At 39.3% G+C, this 17,583-nt stretch overlaps 1 protein-coding gene across 6 annotated transcripts in view; it reads right to left on the bottom strand.

Annotated features, from left to right (window-relative positions):
• micu3a (mitochondrial calcium uptake family, member 3a) overlaps nt 1-16,448 on the bottom strand; it is a 29,329-nt gene extending 12,881 nt beyond the window's left edge. For 3 of the 6 annotated variants that reach the window (XM_046408330.1, XM_046408336.1, XM_046408346.1), the window contains exons 1-9: nt 16,086-16,448; nt 11,540-11,687; nt 10,271-10,302; nt 9,280-9,358; nt 6,202-6,249; nt 5,174-5,256; nt 4,164-4,235; nt 2,450-2,491; nt 47-142 (exon numbers count right to left, since the gene is read on the bottom strand). In XM_046408330.1, the coding sequence (XP_046264286.1) occupies nt 47-142; nt 2,450-2,491; nt 4,164-4,235; nt 5,174-5,256; nt 6,202-6,249; nt 9,280-9,358; nt 10,271-10,302; nt 11,540-11,687; nt 16,086-16,433 (948 nt within the window). In that variant the 5' untranslated portion in view covers nt 16,434-16,448. The remainder of the gene's footprint in view (nt 1-46; nt 143-2,449; nt 2,492-4,163; nt 4,236-5,173; nt 5,257-6,201; nt 6,250-9,279; nt 9,359-10,270; nt 10,303-11,539; nt 11,688-16,085) is intronic. The other 3 variants (XM_046408355.1, XM_046408363.1, XM_046408372.1) reach the window with 2 other exon arrangements.
• Between the last annotated feature and the right edge of the window lie 1,135 nt (nt 16,449-17,583).

The raw sequence follows: 17,583 nt of genomic DNA on the forward strand, positions 1-17,583 counted from the left end.
GAAGAGTACAGAGATGTAGGGACAGAGGACAGTTGGGTCTGTGTACCTCCGCCAGGTCAGAAAAGAGGACTTGACTGGCGCTTCGCCTCAGAACGTCCCAGTAACTCCGTGCCACAAACTCCTGACTGTCTTTTTTTAGCACCTGTAGGAGCGGTCAAGCAGGGCCAGGGTCAGTTCACCTCCAACAAAACCATCTCCAGGGATAAACTTCAGCTTCAAACATTTGCTCTGTCAATTCTCAGTATATCTTAACAGATTCAAGTTGATTTTCTTGTTTCAGGGTACATTATAAGTACAGTAATGCAGATTAATGAACAGTGTCACATACTGCATTCAGAAATAACAAATACTTGATCGAGATAATTCCAATCTGGCATCTAGTGCTCACTGAACTAACCTGTATGGGAAACCTCATCCATTCTGTTTTGCTAAACTGGACTGAGGAAAAAAGTACACTATAGGCACTATAAGTTCTTAAATAACCCTACATTTATGAATCTCTGTCCATTAGAAAAATGGCTAATACAATTGGAGAGAAAGACATAAAATTAACAAGTTAAGAATTTATGGTATGTAATTAATACATTTTACTGACGTAATATCCATTTATTATGTTTGATCCAACTATAAATTCACTCCATCCACTGTAAAAAGCACCAAGAATAAAAATCCATTAATGTCAAACAAAACAGGAATAAAGGAAGGAAGGGTCCTATTTAAGGAAAAGTTTTCACTACAAATAGTTACAATACATCACACACCAAACAAAAGACACTGACTAGAGAAAAATCCAATATCTAATGTTTTCAAGTGGTTTTTCTAAACATAACAATAACGATTAATTATAAGGAGTTTGCTGTAAAACCTTTATATTTAAATCAATATAGCTACAATGTGTTACTTTCCCTTGGTGCACTTAACAACAAAACCAAGCAAAACCTGAATAAAAACATCATATCTAATTGATCTCAACATCAAAGTAAACACGATGCTTTCCTTCATCACTGTAATGATGGTGAACCAGCTGAGCATATTCCTGTCACAATGAAACAAGAATTGGCTTTCTTGTATTCTGCCTTTATATGATACAGCCATGCTGCTGAGCTTCTGACCACCCACTTTGTCTTTCTCTCCCCGAGGAACCCAGCAGCAGACATTTTAACATGACCCTGCACCGCTCTTAACTTCACAGTGACAATGCACCTATCCATCACAAGGCTGACAGGACAAGGAGTGTCTGTGTGTGTGTGTGTGTGTGTGTGTGAAAGAGAGAGGAGACCGAAAGCAAAAAAGCTCATTGTGTGAATAGAAACTATAGTGACTGGTAGTCTCCAGTTACTCCTGCAGCATATTCAGTATTCATTCAGATTCATATTCATGGACATATTTCTATAGTTGTTGTCAGTGTATCTCAAGAGGAAATTTGGGGCCAATAGGGATCTCTCAGCATGTAACCTGTTCACTTTCTTTATCATATTAATGTAAATGTTTCCTTCTGTGGTGTTTCCTGCACCCCATCTTTGCAATAACAAAACTCAGAAACATTCTCAGCAAGAATACACTCACTGCCAAACAAACAGTCTCAAATGGACAGTGTCTGATTGTGTTTAGAGCTTTAGAGTGCCTCCAGTCATTCTAAATCACATCTTCTCTTTTATAAGAGTTCATCTCTCCTGACCCCTTAAATCTATTACTCCTTTTCTGCCATCCCTCTCTCCATTCATCCCACCCTATGCTATCATTCCTCAATCAATCACTCAGCTGACCTGACAGATGGACACCCTGTCTTTCTCTAACACTCTCATTCTGTCTGTCCATCCATCCTTCAGAGGAGTCAACTGTGTACATTTTGAGGACAACAGAGGATCAGGTGGACTGGGTCAGGGTTAAGGCTTGTATAAAGACCAGGTCAGGGCACAAAAGTGTGTGACAGGAGCATTAAACAGGGTGCTCTAAGTTGTCCAGTATAATTGACTTTAACACCTTAAAAAATGAAAAAGTACCAGAGTTACCAGAGTGAGGGAAAACAGTCCAAACAAAATACAAAAAAGTGGCGAATTTTAACTTGAGCATCCAGATACTCAACAGGCTGGGAACTGGATCATGAGATTCATTATTTGGTAAACCTAGGTGGAATGAAACTCATCTATTATTACTTGTTACATGTCTAATAAGCCCTGTTCTCATATCTCCCTCCATCCATTGCTCTGTGTAATTTAATATGTCCACCGTGACTGCTTAACCTTTTATCATCACCATGTTTAAGTCCTCACTGCAGTTTTGTTATTTTAAAAAATGTCAAATGAAAGCATGTAGCACGTAGCAACCCTGCTGACAGGAACACCCAGTTATCTGTTCCTCTGTTCATCCTTCCACCCATTAATTTAACCCATTTAATCTAAACAAGAGCAGAAAGGAGACTAAAGGGGTTATGGTTTTGGATACATACGCTGTTCACGGGGGCAACCTGATATCCATAGAGCTGCATACTCTAACACACGGGGAGAGACATGAGGAAGAGAAAGAGGAGGACAGAGCATGCAGTCAGAGAGGAGGAGGAAAGAAGGTAAAAGACATGTTAGTACATGCAAGGAAAGAAGCTGTGGACAGACTCTGCAGAAGGATGTGTCATTTTCAACACATCTATGATTACATTTTAAAACAACACACACTTTGCATTACAAGGCTGTGCACAGCACTTCCCAGAGATGAGTAGTGAAACTACGTGTATGTGTGTGAGGGAACAGTTTTCTCCTTCAGATTTATCTTAATTTTATTTCAGATTCACTGTAAAGGTTATTGTTCGCAGTTCCTGTGAGCTGAAAGCTTTGGGACAGATCTACTAGACAAAGTCTGGAGTAACAAAACCATTAACTTTATCATGAGCGAAGTGTGTGGCACCATGTCCATGGTACTAAAAAATAAAATTTAGATGTTTATGGTTGTCAACATACATTTTAATCAAAGTCTTTCTGTGGCTGAAGTGCAACATCTGCCAATATCTCTTCATGAACGGGTCGAGGGTCACGTTGTTACCTGACCTGTTAAGTGCAGACAAAAGCTTGCAAACATCTAAGCTAGTTGCCATTCTATAATGCCTACAAGCCAAACCAATACAGTATTTCCGAAGAAAATATACTATTTACAGTATATTTGAGAGCTAAAAATTAAAATCAAACTGTTAATGAGGCTCCCTTAAATTTGTTTACATTTTTTTTTTTTGAAGAATTATAATATCTAAGATGTCTAATAAGAGAGACAGTTTACAAATGAACAATGGCAGCACTGTTTGTAAATCAGTTTTACAAATCTGTGCCATTTCTGTACTGACATGTCTTATTACTCATTACTTACTAGTTAACATACATTTCAGTATCAGTTCCTGTGAAGAGCTGATGTTCACCCAGCCTGACTTATCATTTGGCTCTAATTCAACATGTAAGCTTTATAGATTAAGTCTAAACCTGAACTTTACAATAAGACATTAAGGCTGTAGATATAAACTAAAAATCCATAATTGAACCATTCAACATAATAAAGCAAGAAGACCTGTGTTGCTCCAAAACTTACATCACAGAAGTGTTGAAAACGACAAAATCTTTTTTGAGAGTGAATCCATTTAACAAGTATACAGTAGGGAATAATGGTCACAGTAAAAAGAGACATACCACATTGTCAATAACAGTTTCTATAAGGCAGCATGCACTCAAACATGGTTATATGAAGGGTTTAGCTGATTTTAGTGTCTACTTGAATACAGATGACAATTAACTTGGATGATGATGTGTCATTTTAAATACATCCACAGTTTGACACAGAAATCATTTTGCCCCTTCAGTAACCATAAAGTGGAAACAGGAGAGGCGCTGTGCCACATTACACTCATGGATGCAATAAAATGAAATAAAAATGTGAACACTATTGTTATATTAACCACCATGAAACCAAGACATTTTAGTTCTTTGTACTTCAAGTCTACTCAGCTGATGAAAGCAGCATTACTGAAGTCCATGTCCAGAAAAAACTTACTGTCTAATCCATGTCTGTTTCACTGTTGGCTGTACTAAGGGTAATTAGCAAAACACATGAATTTTACATTCATACAAATGTCCCTCTCCTCACACGCAAGCACACCCTGCACCCTCTGTTACCAACTTTCTTACCAACTGTGCTGACTTCTCAGCATCTCCTTTCCTCCCTTTCTTCTCATTTTTCTTGCGGAAGATCTCCTGAAGCTGCAATGAGAGACAGAGTGAGGATCTCATTGGCAATCCAAAACCAGACTCAAAGCTCCGACTGAAGCTTGATTGTTTGCCATTCACTTTTTCATGCCGGTTTGTGATGTGATTCTGGTCTTTGGACAACATGATTGTGAGCATGTTGGCTTTCTAGTTTGGCTTTTGAACTGGACTTAAGGTCACATATATTTAAGGGTAAATCAAGGCTAAATCACATCTAGCAGAAAACTGCAGCTGCACCTTAGCAGTACTAGTACTGTCGCATTAATAGCTTTTTTTAGATTTCAACCGCAGTTTTTACATTTTATACATCGTACAACTTTTCAGTCCTGATTATTCATTCGAACTGATGATTAATTTCTTCATTTTGGTTTATCTAAATCAAATATTTCCTTAATTTCACTACAAAAAGTCTAACAACAGAAAAAAAAAACCACCATGTGGGAACTGTGAAAGAAGAAGCAGTCATCATTACCATCCACTTCTGCTGATGTGCCATCTCAACCCCACCAGCATCCACAGGGATTTTGATCACTTCCTGCCTCCAGCAGTGTTTTTAGTTGAAAATGTGTTGGCCCCCACAGGGACACCATGACATATGTAGCCCTTAGATGTTTTTAGTCTAAAGAAATGCTATTATATTTGAGCTACTCAGCCACTTAATAAGCTGTCTTTAATAAAAGTGAACTAAAAATCATCTTTGAACTGGTTTTAATGTAAAAAGAAAGCAGATTCAGTTTCAGGCAGAGGGAATCATCTTATCTCTGTCCATCCTTGTTTCTCCCTTATTTTTCCATTATCACCCTTTCCACACTCATTGTCAATATCTGTAATATCTTAAACTTGCACTTTTGCGATGGGAGCTAAAGGTGATGTTAAAAATAACATATAAACTCAGTCACTGGTTGTATTTTCTCTCCATATCAGAGACTCACCACCAAGAACTCCCTCTTGTCCACCATCTGGTTGCCGTCTGCATCAAACATATTGAAAGCAATCTTAAAGCCAGCATGGGGCTCTGGAGAACAGAGAGGAAAGCACATAGGGTGAGTGTGTGTGTGTGTGTGCGTGTGTTAAAGGCAATTTTAAATCCTGAAATAGCATGGGATAAAGTGGCATATAGGCGAGACAGGAGGGAGACAGGGCACAGGTGGATAAATCTATAAGGACCATAAGCTACAGTTAATGTTTGAATCTTTCTTTTGACTCTACTTGTCTCTTAGGGATCAGGTGTAGCTGCTAATCTACCAAATCAGGTAAAGCTAGAGTCACTTTCTGACTTTTTTTTAGAATTACCAGAACATATATATTTGGAACACATTAACCACAATAAATTAAGACATTTTTGAACAAAACGGGAATTGTTTCTACGTTATTCTTTGCTGGTCCTTCAACTCGGGAAAGAAAGTCCAACCGTGCACCTTAATTTATGCAGCTACAAGGAACACGTGAACAGAATTTTGTCAGAAATTAACTAATTAATTTTCCATATCCTCCAATATGAATTTCAAATTAACATTGATTAAATTGATGAAATAGTAATAACACAAACTCTTCACTGATTAATGTGATAATTAATGATTAATTGCTGCCTTCCCACCTGATGGACACACACTGAGCTATACTATGACTTTTGCTGGGAGGAAAGTTAAAAAAAGAATATGAACACTGAAACATTGTGTTCATTGGGAAGAAGAGCAGGCATGTTTTTTTTTTGAAGAACAAGCCTCACATTCCTATCTACATTTAACTTTTGAAAGGTTACGAGTACAAGTGTTTTTTCTTTTCCCTGTCTTTCTTCCGACTTAATCCAAAGGAAAGGAGAAACTAGACTTGTGTCATAATTGCCTCTTGTTATGTTCTGGGTGGGCCTGAATATAGTTCATATCACGAACCTAAGCTGATTATAGAATAAGATGAGATAAAGTGAAGCACAATGTGCAGAAAGACTGTACTGACTTACTCGTAAGGATGCAGAGCAGGAACAGGTACTCTGTGTACGAGATGATGCCTGGTAATGACAACAAGACAGAGTTAAAGAAAAGGTCACATTCAACACATACACACACACACACACACACACACACACACAGAGAGAGAATGTTTACAGATGTTCAAAGACCATGGGCCTCCTGATACACACACACACACTGACACATATAATCCTTCCTTTCATGAAGATAGCATCTTAAAATGTGTCTTCTGGAGCTGAGCTGCCAAGAGTCATTTGGCCACACACCGTTTCTTTTTCTACACCACAAGTGTCCAGAGTAAAGACACTGGCTCGTAGGGGTGTGTGTGCATGTGTACGTGTCTGTGTTTGGATAAGCAAGTGAAAAATGTTTTGGGAGATGATCCTTTCTTGCCTCGGGCCCATTTAGGAATCTTTATAGCTCCATCTCATCTCTTTCCCTCTTTTTCGCTTTCTGTCTTGATCACTCAGATAGTTCAGGGTGACTCACTTGAGTGTTACGGGAGACTGCTTTCCCACGTGTGTGTGTGTATGTGTGTGTAGGTGAACATGACACCGGCTGAAGACCAGTGTGAGCCTCGTGTTTTCCTGATGCGCGACCACTTTGTGCAGAGGAGCTGGTTTGGAACTGAATTCTCTTTTCCCCCCATGTGGCCTGGGCTGTGCAAAGACCAGGAGATTCACTGGGAAACTACTCAGGTTTCTAAAATATATTCTGTATCTTTACATTCACACACACTCAGAGATATCCTACTGATATCAGTCTATACTAAATTCCAAGTAGTTTCATACAAGATTTATGTATGCTACATTTTTATCGTTATAATCATATTTATTTCTGGACTTTATTTATGAAGATACTTAGAACAAGTAAACGGGTTTGAAAAATGCTTGAAGACCCACTTCACAATAGTTTGGACATAAAGTGTAAATCAAATCATTCTCTGTTGTTGGTCAGTCTGATCCCACTGAGAATCAACAAAACACAGCCTCCTGCAGCTTTTGGACAATTTTGGACCAGCAGGTCCACATCAGTCCCAAAAACTCTTACCAACTCCCCACATTCACTCAAGTTCACAGTGAACTACCTGCTGAATGTGAATGTTGGTGTGCCAAACAAGAACTAAATTGCAAATAAATTTGAGACATGCATTTTGTCAACACATTAGTCACTGCTTCATAAGCTTTCATGCTATATTTGTGCAAGCAAATATCAACAATTCCTGCCTTAAATAAAGTTCTTTAAGAAGACAAGGTTCATAATTTTACAAAAGGTGCAGTTATAACAAATCTCAAATAAGACAAGTCAAAGGTCTGCTAAAGAAGAACTTCACCACAGTGACACAGTAATATGACATGAGTTTTGGAGACACCAAGATATAAGACTGCTGCAGTTATAAAAGATGCTTTTAGCACACGCAAAAGACAAAAAACAAGCTCATTACACTGTGTACGATATGTTCACAACAATTGATATGTCTGACTGCTGACAACATGAATTTATTATGAGCTGTAGTCTGTCATGTAAATGTTCAGCATGCCATGGTACACTAATAATCACCTAACAATAAACTCAACACAGTGCTGAACACATCTGATGTTTCTGAACCAAAGTAATAACAAAGTAATAATATTGGCATAATGTATAGTCGACCACACGGACACACACACACACACACACACACACACAGTCAACAATGTTCAGGCAACACTATACATTCCTTTGTCTGACAAGTAGTTCTGTCATTGTCAGCAATCCAAAGCCATTTGTCCTCGCTCACCACAGTATGAAGAGAGAGCATGTCCTGACATCAGCACTCACACACACACACACACATTATTATTCACATGACTTATTATCCATATGACATAGAAATGAAATCAATATATTTGTGAATGAACAAATGAGTAGTTTAGAGGTAATGAAAACACATATTGTTGAATGTTGATGGTGTGTGTGTGGTCTTGGCAGCATGCCACCAGTAATTTGAAATGACATGCACTGTATATGTCTTTCTCTTGAAGACTTAGGGTAGGTTTACAAACTTTATCTTTCCTCTTTTTCTTTGTGCTCTCTTTTTATTTCTCCTTTTCTCCCTTATCTGATAATATTTATTCCTTTGCACCTGATCTGCTTTTTCTCTTCATCTCCCTGCCCCTCTTTTACATATCACTTTTCACTCCCTAAGTAATCATGTCTATTTCTTGTTCTCCTCTTTTCTCATTCTTTCCATCTCTTTTCTCATATCGCCTCATTTTTTGTGCTGGATACCAGTCCCTGAGTTATAAACATAACACACACTCACACACACACGAGTTACAAGATGTATAACATTTTCATGGTAGAGAAACCAAAGGTGTGTTATATTTAGCGTCTCCCAGAGTGTGTGTGTATGTGTGTGTGTGCGCGTCCACATGTGTGTGTAATTATCACTATGGGGACTCACTCCCAGACTGTGTGATCCCTATGTCATGCTCTCCTGCTTTAATTAGGGGGAGCTTCTCTCACTTTCTTTCTCACTGTCTTTAATACTGTATAATTTGTTCTGTTCCCATATGTAGAGAGGAGCGGAGGGGAGAGGAGGTTTATTTTTAGTTTTCCAGCAGGTTGTTTGGCTGTAAAGAGGGACAGCATGGTTCCAACCCCGGATTATAGACACCTACAGTGACATACACGCACATACACACACACACAAATACACGTACACACACATCCCACACAGGCATACAGACAAGCTTACACGCACCATTCAGTAACACACTGGCAGGTAAGCTGGTATAAATACACGCAAGCAAGTGTACTGAAAAGCTGTAAAAATGCTGTAAAATGTAATGTCTAATAAATGTTAAATACATTGTTCCTTACTTACCCCTCAGATTACAGAAATGGCTATAAAACTCCAAATCCCAATCCACTGACATTCACTGACCTTGTTATTATCTGACTGCAACATATTTACTGTGTGCATATGTATTGGTCAGAGCAAAGGCACTCAAGGTGCCTTTGCTCCTGTTCTTTGTTTACGCATGTGTGTGTGTGTGTGGCTGAGTGTGTGTACTCTCTCCGACCTCGTTCTCTCAGGTTGCGGAAAAGTTTGGAGGATCCTCTCCATACTGGGGGAGTTTCTGTCAAAATCTTCTCCAGCTCCTGACACACGCGCACAAAAACAAACACACAATTTACATGTGAGACAACTGAAAGATGCCACAGAAACAAAAACTACCTTCACCTTTAACCCATGACTTAGATAGACAGAAACAGAGAGAGAGAGAGAGAGAGAGAGAGAGAGTGAGAGAGAGAGAGAGAGAGATGGCAGCATGCTATTAAAATGAGCAAGAGGATTCACTGCACATTATCCATCTTGACATGCCACTTATTATAGTCTAAACTTAAATGTCTAACTCTAAAAAGTTATTTTCCTGCACTCATGCGAAAGAAGTAGAAAATGTTTGATATCATCTCATCTAAATAATATTTTTGAATCTCTCTGGCTGTTCTTCATCTCCATCTTTTATTTAATTTTTGATGTGAACTGTAAGCTTCCATTGGTTGGAATGAAGCAATGTTTGGTTTTCAATTTCATTGCATCACATTGTTTACTAGAGCAACCACGTGGAAAATATGATATACTTTCTTATCTACTGCAGAGAGCAGTAATGCAAATGTGTGCTGCATGCAAGCAACACTTATCCACTGATAAACAACTCATGGAAGTATATAAACTGCTAGTCAATGTAAACATATGTAGAAAGGCATTAAATACTTTGTTATGCCTCAAAGATAAACACAATACTTCTGGTGAAAAACACTGCATGTAAACATAACTGTTTGTTTGTTTTAGAGGTCAACGGACTAATAAGCATCGATAGGATGTCTTACAAACTATCTGTTTATAAAGAGCTTGCACACAAAGGGAACTCCTCAACAATCATGGAAAAATTTCTTCTTTTTAGGACTTAAACTGGCAGAGTATGCAAAGCCTGCAAAAGATGTAACTTGCAACAGATGCCTGCAACATGGAGGAGCAGACGAAAGAAGCGTTAAGAGTGTGTTTCCCACCTGTTTGGTCAGGGACCTCCAGGGCCTCTTGTCTGCCAGGGAACGAGACAAAAGAGGAGAGAAGAAGAAGGGAAAGAGGAGAAGAGAGTTTGGGTGGGCTCGGTCTGATAGCATCTGTATGATCTAGAAATGGGCCTTAATGTGCCGGGTATAGTCACAACACACACTCTCTCTCTCTCTCTCTCTCTCACACACACACACACACACACTGTATATACACTGTCATCATCACAAGCCCATTTGTACCGTCTAAAGTGCCCCATGCTTGTCTTTGTAGTAACCAGAATGTCCCCGTAAAAGCACATACTACTTTTGTTCTGTTTTATACAACAAAGTTCATCTAATTCAACTTCAAAGGGGGCATTAGAGGATGTCGGCTGCTGAGTGGGTATGTGCGGTTGTATCGCATGTCAGTGAGGCAGAGTAGATGTAAACACATACATACAGGTGCACAGTTTGCACGCAATACAATCACATTGCCGCTGGAGAATTTTTGGATCAGTGATTTTTGCTAACCTCAACTTAAAAGGACATTTTTAAACCAGTCATTACAAAGGAAGAAAACTGGTTTAGATATTTACTGGTTAAGAGAAAAATGTGAGGAAAAGGAATGTGGACAAGTTCAGGAGCACGTGTGCGTCTGTGTGTGTGTCTGTGCATGTGTCTGACTAACATTAACCTCAGACTAAACAATAGCTGTAAAGCCATCTGCCAGGGCTAATCTGTTACGACTGGCAGCAGGCTGACAGAAACAGCAAAGACATGTTTAAACCCAGGATTTTAGTGTGTTTTAAAAGTTGGCTGCAGGATGAAAAAAAGAAAGGATGTATTTTACACTGGTACTGATATCCATAGTGGGAAGTCAGTTTTTAAAAACACGAAAATCAAAGATGTGGATATCAAAGATACATTAAGAAACAAACAAAATATACACCTACAAATATAAAAACTGGACAGATTAATTAAATGCATGATGCTAAATGTTCATGTACATCACATGTAAATATAATCAAAGAAAGTTTAGCTACAGTCCAGATACAAGCCATATGTTCATGCGAGGTCAAAGTGGAACTGAGGTAATAACCGTATACCTATGTCAAATTGAAACGGCTTTAAGAACTGATGCAAGCAGAGAATGCAATTTCTTGAAAAGTAACAATTTTCAGACGTTTTCTATATAAAGTTCAATACAAAGGCTGTTAATTTCAGTATCATCAGTGCAAGGCGAAGTTGAGCTTTAAACTCAAGAGTAAAAGCTGTGAAACGTACTTCTCGGTTCGCTCATTGTGACCGACTCGATGAAGTTCTGTGGAGTCATGAACAGCTGCCCTTCATACTCCACAGAGCTGAACATGCGGAAGCGATGCTCGTGGGACGACATGTACACGTCTCCATCTTCAAAGTCAAATGGACGAGCCTGCAGACATAAAACCAAAAATGAAAACAAAGTACACCACTTTTGATTATGTTACAGTGTTGATTAGCTTCAACATTTTTTTGGCGGGGTGGGTTATTTTAAATATTTCTTCCAATCAGAACAATTGTAAGAAATGTGCTGGAGAGTTGTTTTGGTTACTTCCATATTATTACATCATTATTACATGACAATAAACACATCATATGTGGTGATGTGAAAGGAATGGTACAAGTAAAAATGTACTTGCACTAATTGACCAGCAGATTTAAATAATTCCAACAATGGCAGGTATTAAATTTTCCCCAGGTGAGATATCAAGCCTCTGTAATGAGGAGATACATCTATTTTTGGCATCATCTCTCTCTATTTAACTCTCTGAGATTCTAGACAGTCGGCACCTATGGCACAGTACAATAAGGATACCAGGGTCACACACAGAAATATAAACACTAATTTCTACTTGATTATCATCTTCTTCTCTCTGTGAGGAGCCAAGTCTTCAGTTTGATTAGCTGCAGTGTAGGAGAGCTGCTATGCCAAGAGACTGTGCTGCATGAAGCTGTGTAATTAGCAGAGAGGTTCCAAATTTAAACCTGTTTGGCCGTTGGGATCAGCGCACCGAGGTTCCTGCTCAGCTCAGCTAACATGCTAATGAGCACACAGATTCGTTCATAAAGCTTTGATGCTGCCTTCACCAAGGGGGCTTTTGAATAGGAGATGAGTGCTCAGCTTCATAGGAATCCACTGTAATCAAGTGTAAGAACGCAGACGCCCATGGCTTTCACTCTCACTAATGAATAAAAGTTTATAAAGTTCTGCAAAAGCAGCTAGGTTCACATGCACAACACGATGTAAAAAGTGATTTAAGCTCCTTGTAAAAAAAAAAAAAAAAAAAAAAAAAAAAGATTCAGTGCGGTACACTGTGTTCTTGTGTCATGTTACCATAACTAAACCAGTTCCTGTTGCCTAGCCTTGTTCTCTAGACTGCATAGCAGATGCTCCAGGTGTTTTCCCTTCAGGGAGAACATTCACAGCTGCTTTTGCAGCTAGTAGTCCATCTCCTCAGTTTTCTCACAGCTTTCCTCACCCTATCCACCCTGGTTTCCCATCACATTCACATATTCCAGTTCACTTAAATTAAAGTATACTCTAGTCAGTTAAGGTCCCAGCAGATATCGACCAGCTCTTGTATCTGACATGTCAGAAACTGCTTATCTTGGAGCATTTTTGCCTGTTGTGATACCATGAGTCTCGTGCTGAACTGGCCTCTCAGTCTGTGCCAGTATCCAAGCTGCTTGGGTTTTCTTGGTTGTCAGCATAAACGAGAACACGGCTGAGGCCAGACTCAGAAGGTCTTGCGCCTTTCTGTGCTTAGCTTCGCACAAAAGCAGCCCAGCAGTACAGGGGTGGAGCAGTTGTCTAAACCAGTGCAATTCTACGTGCTGCCTCTAGGGTGCAGATTTAAACCTGACATCAAGTAAATCTGTATACCAATCATTCAGAAGATGGGAAGGATTCTTTTCTGGGGTGTTGTCCTGTTTGGTCCTGACCTTCTCATGCTTTCCTGACCATCTTTGTCTTTAAGCCTGCTCCCCAGAGCATGTAGTTCATGCTAGCAAGTCCTCCAAATTCAGTTCCCCAGAACCTCCACTGACCCACTCTTTTGTTTTCTGACGGTATGGTTTTCTTGTTTCCTGTTAGAATTATTGTCTTGTTTTCAAGCATGTATGAACTTGTGTTTCCCTTCAGCTTTGTTCTGTTTTCTTGCAGGTGAATTCTCAAAGTTTCTTTAAACCTAATTATTCAGAATCCTTATACGCTACATTGACTGAGTAACAGATGGCAGTTTATTCCTTTCCCCACTGGATCCTTTTCATTTTCATTTTTTTACCAAAAGATTTTCAGTGGGGCTACAAAAAACAGCTGTCATTGTCAGCTGTGCCAGAAAGATATCAAATCAACATTTTCTGAAATTAAGATCTATCCTACCTCATTTCAAGGAGTGTCCTCATTTAGGTAATTAAACATCAGACCAGACTCTGTATTGGCAGGTACATAATCTGAAAGGACTTGGATATGGGGCACATCCCTGATCATAATGCAATTGGATCTGTATGTAGATGTAGATATATGTGGATGTACTTATACATAAACAGGTTCCCTAGTTAGTTGGCTAACATCTGGTGTCAAGTTAACAGTCTTTTGACATACTGATGTCAACATTCATGCTACAATATTCATGTGCTATTTGATCATTCTTTTTTAGTACTTCATTGTCTCTGGCTTGTGTCATTAATAGATCAGTGGGACGATGCTCTTCTTCATTTGAGGGACCATAAAAATGGTGATTAGGTAATCAATCAATCAGAAATATAAAAACTTTTTTTCTGCACAAACCATGCCGTCCAAACATTGAGCAAAGATTAGTTATTCATATACGCACATATACAGAAATGTATGCATGCACATGCATGCATTGACTACAGGCACGCACACATGCAGGCACAGATTACATGTAATCTGGGAATTTAGCGATGGACTTAACAAATTATCTTCTCTGATTTATGTGTTATTTATTTTTTCACCTGACTGTTTGCTTTATGAAATGTCAATAATTAGTGAAAAAAAGTCCACCGTGGTTTACTAGGTGATATCTTCAGATATATTGTACTGTCCAATCAACAGTTAACAGTCTGACAATAAACTGGACTGGACAGTCAACACCAATGCCCTCTACAAGAAAGGGCAGAGTCACCTTTTCCTCCTGAGAAGACTCAGGTCTTTTAATGTCTGCAGGACAATGCTGCAGATGTTTCACCACTCAGTGGTCACTAGTGTCATCTTCTACGCTGTGGTGTGCTGAGGCAGCAGGGTGAAGACAGCTGATGCCAACAGGCTCGATAAGCTCATCAGGAGAGCTGGCTCTGTCCTGGAAGTGGAACTGCAGTCTCTGGCAGAGGTGTCTGAGCAGAGGATGCTGAGGAAACTGCTCAACATCCTAAAGAACATCCCCTGCACGCCACGCTGGAATCCTGCCGCAGCACCTTCAGTCTGGGACTGAGACCACCAAGGTGCTCCACAGAACGCCACAGGAAGTCCTTCTTCCGTGGGGCTATCAACGCAGGACAAAACAATTTATCCTGCACTACAATTAACACTTTGAGACTGTATCCGCACCTTATCTGCCGTTATCTATCTATATCTCATGTATATACTCTGTTATTTTTTTATATATTATTCTGTTATTATTTTTATGGGACAATTACTTTCTACTTTTGTATGCTTCTTTGTATTGCAACCCTGGCACAACAATTCCTTGTGGGATCAATAAAGTTCTTATCTTATCTTACAACTGAGATTGTGCAAGTAGATAACATCGGACACTTTCAATTGAAAACTGATGTACACACATTTAATCAGTTCACTGCTGCCAGTCATTTCAGCTCCACTAGAAACTAATCATAAGACATTGTCTGAGTTCAAAAGTAAGTAAGAACAACACATTTACTCAAGTACCGGCCTTCAGTATGCGTTTGAGGCACTTGTACTTTACTTACTTACTTATTTGTTTTTCTCTCTACATTTCAGAGAAAAAAATATACTCTTTACTCCAAGACATTTATTTGACAGTTACTTTACAGATTGATTTCAGATTGTAATGTATGTTATATAAATGTGTTATTGTCATTGTTATCTGTGGATTCAGGATGATATGTCTTGGACAGAAAAAATCAATCTGAACAGAATGCAGCGACAATATTAAAATACTGCATACATGTTAGTGCGTCACTAATAATAATAATAACACATTTACATACATAACAATCTAAACCTCTGAACAGACTCTTTCTGTAGAACAGGTCATTTTAATTTGATACTTTAAATATTTTGCTATTAAAATAAAGTAAAAACCTTGCATGCAGGTTTTTAACTTGTAATGGGGTCTTGATGCCTGACTGATGCTAACATCCTCGACGTGTTGTCATTTCAGCACCAGCGAGAGCGGAGAGCGCCATTCCTGTATCTGCGCGCGCATATCGTCCTGCAGCCAAACACTGAGCGAAGTGTTTCCACTGGGCGTGCTGGGAATGAATGACACAGTTTGTCCGTCTGAAGGAAAACACAAACTGCCAGCAGACACCATGGCTACAAAGCAGAAGTAGGCCCGTCTGACTTGGGCTATGTGGGTCTAACCTTAGCGGAAGGAGATATGAAAATACTAAGCGCTCTCTGCCCTTTCGTTCAGTGGTCTGCCGTTTTCATTCCACAGTCCTCCACATCGAGGCCCCTGTGTCAACTCTGAGAGCGACACATTTTCTGCCAACGAGTCGATATACGTGTGACTAAAGCCGCGTTGTTCCCGTTAGAAATAAAGGGTTGGTTTAAGTTAACTCCTACCTTATCCTTGGCTTCAACTGTTGGGACAGACGGTAGCAAACCGTTGATGCTGCGACTGCCTCTCTTCCTGCCACCGATGCTCGTCATGTCATTGTACAAGTAAAGTGCTACGGCACCCCCAGTTGCAAGACACATCCCGACAGCCACACACCTCCTTATCCTCCCTCCATTTGCCACCTGGCCACCGACGAGCGTGTTTCTCGCCGCTGACAAGAGGTTTAGTTTACCAGCCAGCGCTGCCACTCTGCGGAAAGCGGCCATAGCTGCTGCTGCTGCTGCCACTGTGCTGCTGTGATTAGTCTTTAACTTTGCGTGAAGCACAAAACTATCGCGTTTCCTGGCTTTCATCGCGAGATGTGCGGACTGTTAATTCTGGGGCTGAGAGCGAAGTCCCACACTGAGTGGAAATAAACCGCGGTCAGTTATAAACAGAAGTGTAGTTAAAGATAAACGATGGACTCGGTTCATTCAGTTACATGAACATAATTTAACCAATTAACTTTTCAGTCGGCTGCACAACAAATTCAGTAATATAAATTTGATGTAAAATTACTTCAAAGCTGATATATTAAATCTAAAAGTGTAATTGATCGACCGGAAATCATATTTTTAGCGTCCGACCAGAGCTAAGGTCCCTCAGATCTTTTGCTAAATTCAGATTTTTTAAAAGCCGAGCATATCACAATTTCAAAACACTGTTGTAAAAATAAAAGTACTACATTCAAAGTCCTCCTTAGTAAAAGTTAAGTATTATCAGCTACGTGCACTAAACATATCAAAAGTAAAAACGTGCATTAAGCAATATTAATAAGCTATCCCTGTCAGATTTATGTTATTACATATTATATTACTGAAATATTGTCATTAATGCATTATTGTTTAAGCTGCACTTTCATGTCGCAGCTGGTGGAAGTGAAGGTCTAAAGGCTGCTGTTGGTTAGTTTATAAGAATGAATCACATTTTAAAAACTGATCTGGTATACCACTCTTTGTTTTTAAATGTGGTAAAGAAGATGTATAAAGTAACATAAAATGAATATACTCAAGCAAAGAAGCAACACAAAGTTATGGTTAAAAAGGCTAAATGTATTTTCTGCCACAGCATCGGCCTACCCCCATGAGAAACTACCTGACTGGGTGCATGCTGTGACACACATGCAAAATCTGGCAAATCACATTCAAAACCAGTCAGAGGAGCCACATTTGTTAGAAGTCCATTACCTCAAGCATTTCATAACAAGTGAGTCTACATCTTGGAATGAACTTGAAAGACATCTCAGTTTACATGGGGGGAAATTATAAGTGACCGCTGACATCAACATTTGTCGATCTTCTTCTTTTCATTGAGGGTCAGTGTGGTATCAAGTTTCCAGTGGGAAGTGCACGATCAAAGGGGCCAGTGGAGAGCAGATATCAAACGAATATCAAAGATGAACTCTTCATTAAAGTCTTTACATGTAGGAGTAATGTTAACCTGATGGGGCTTTTTGTGTGACTT

The sequence above is a fragment of the Scatophagus argus genome, chromosome 2, assembly GCF_020382885.2.
Source record: "Scatophagus argus isolate fScaArg1 chromosome 2, fScaArg1.pri, whole genome shotgun sequence".
NCBI lineage: Eukaryota > Metazoa > Chordata > Actinopteri > Scatophagidae > Scatophagus > Scatophagus argus.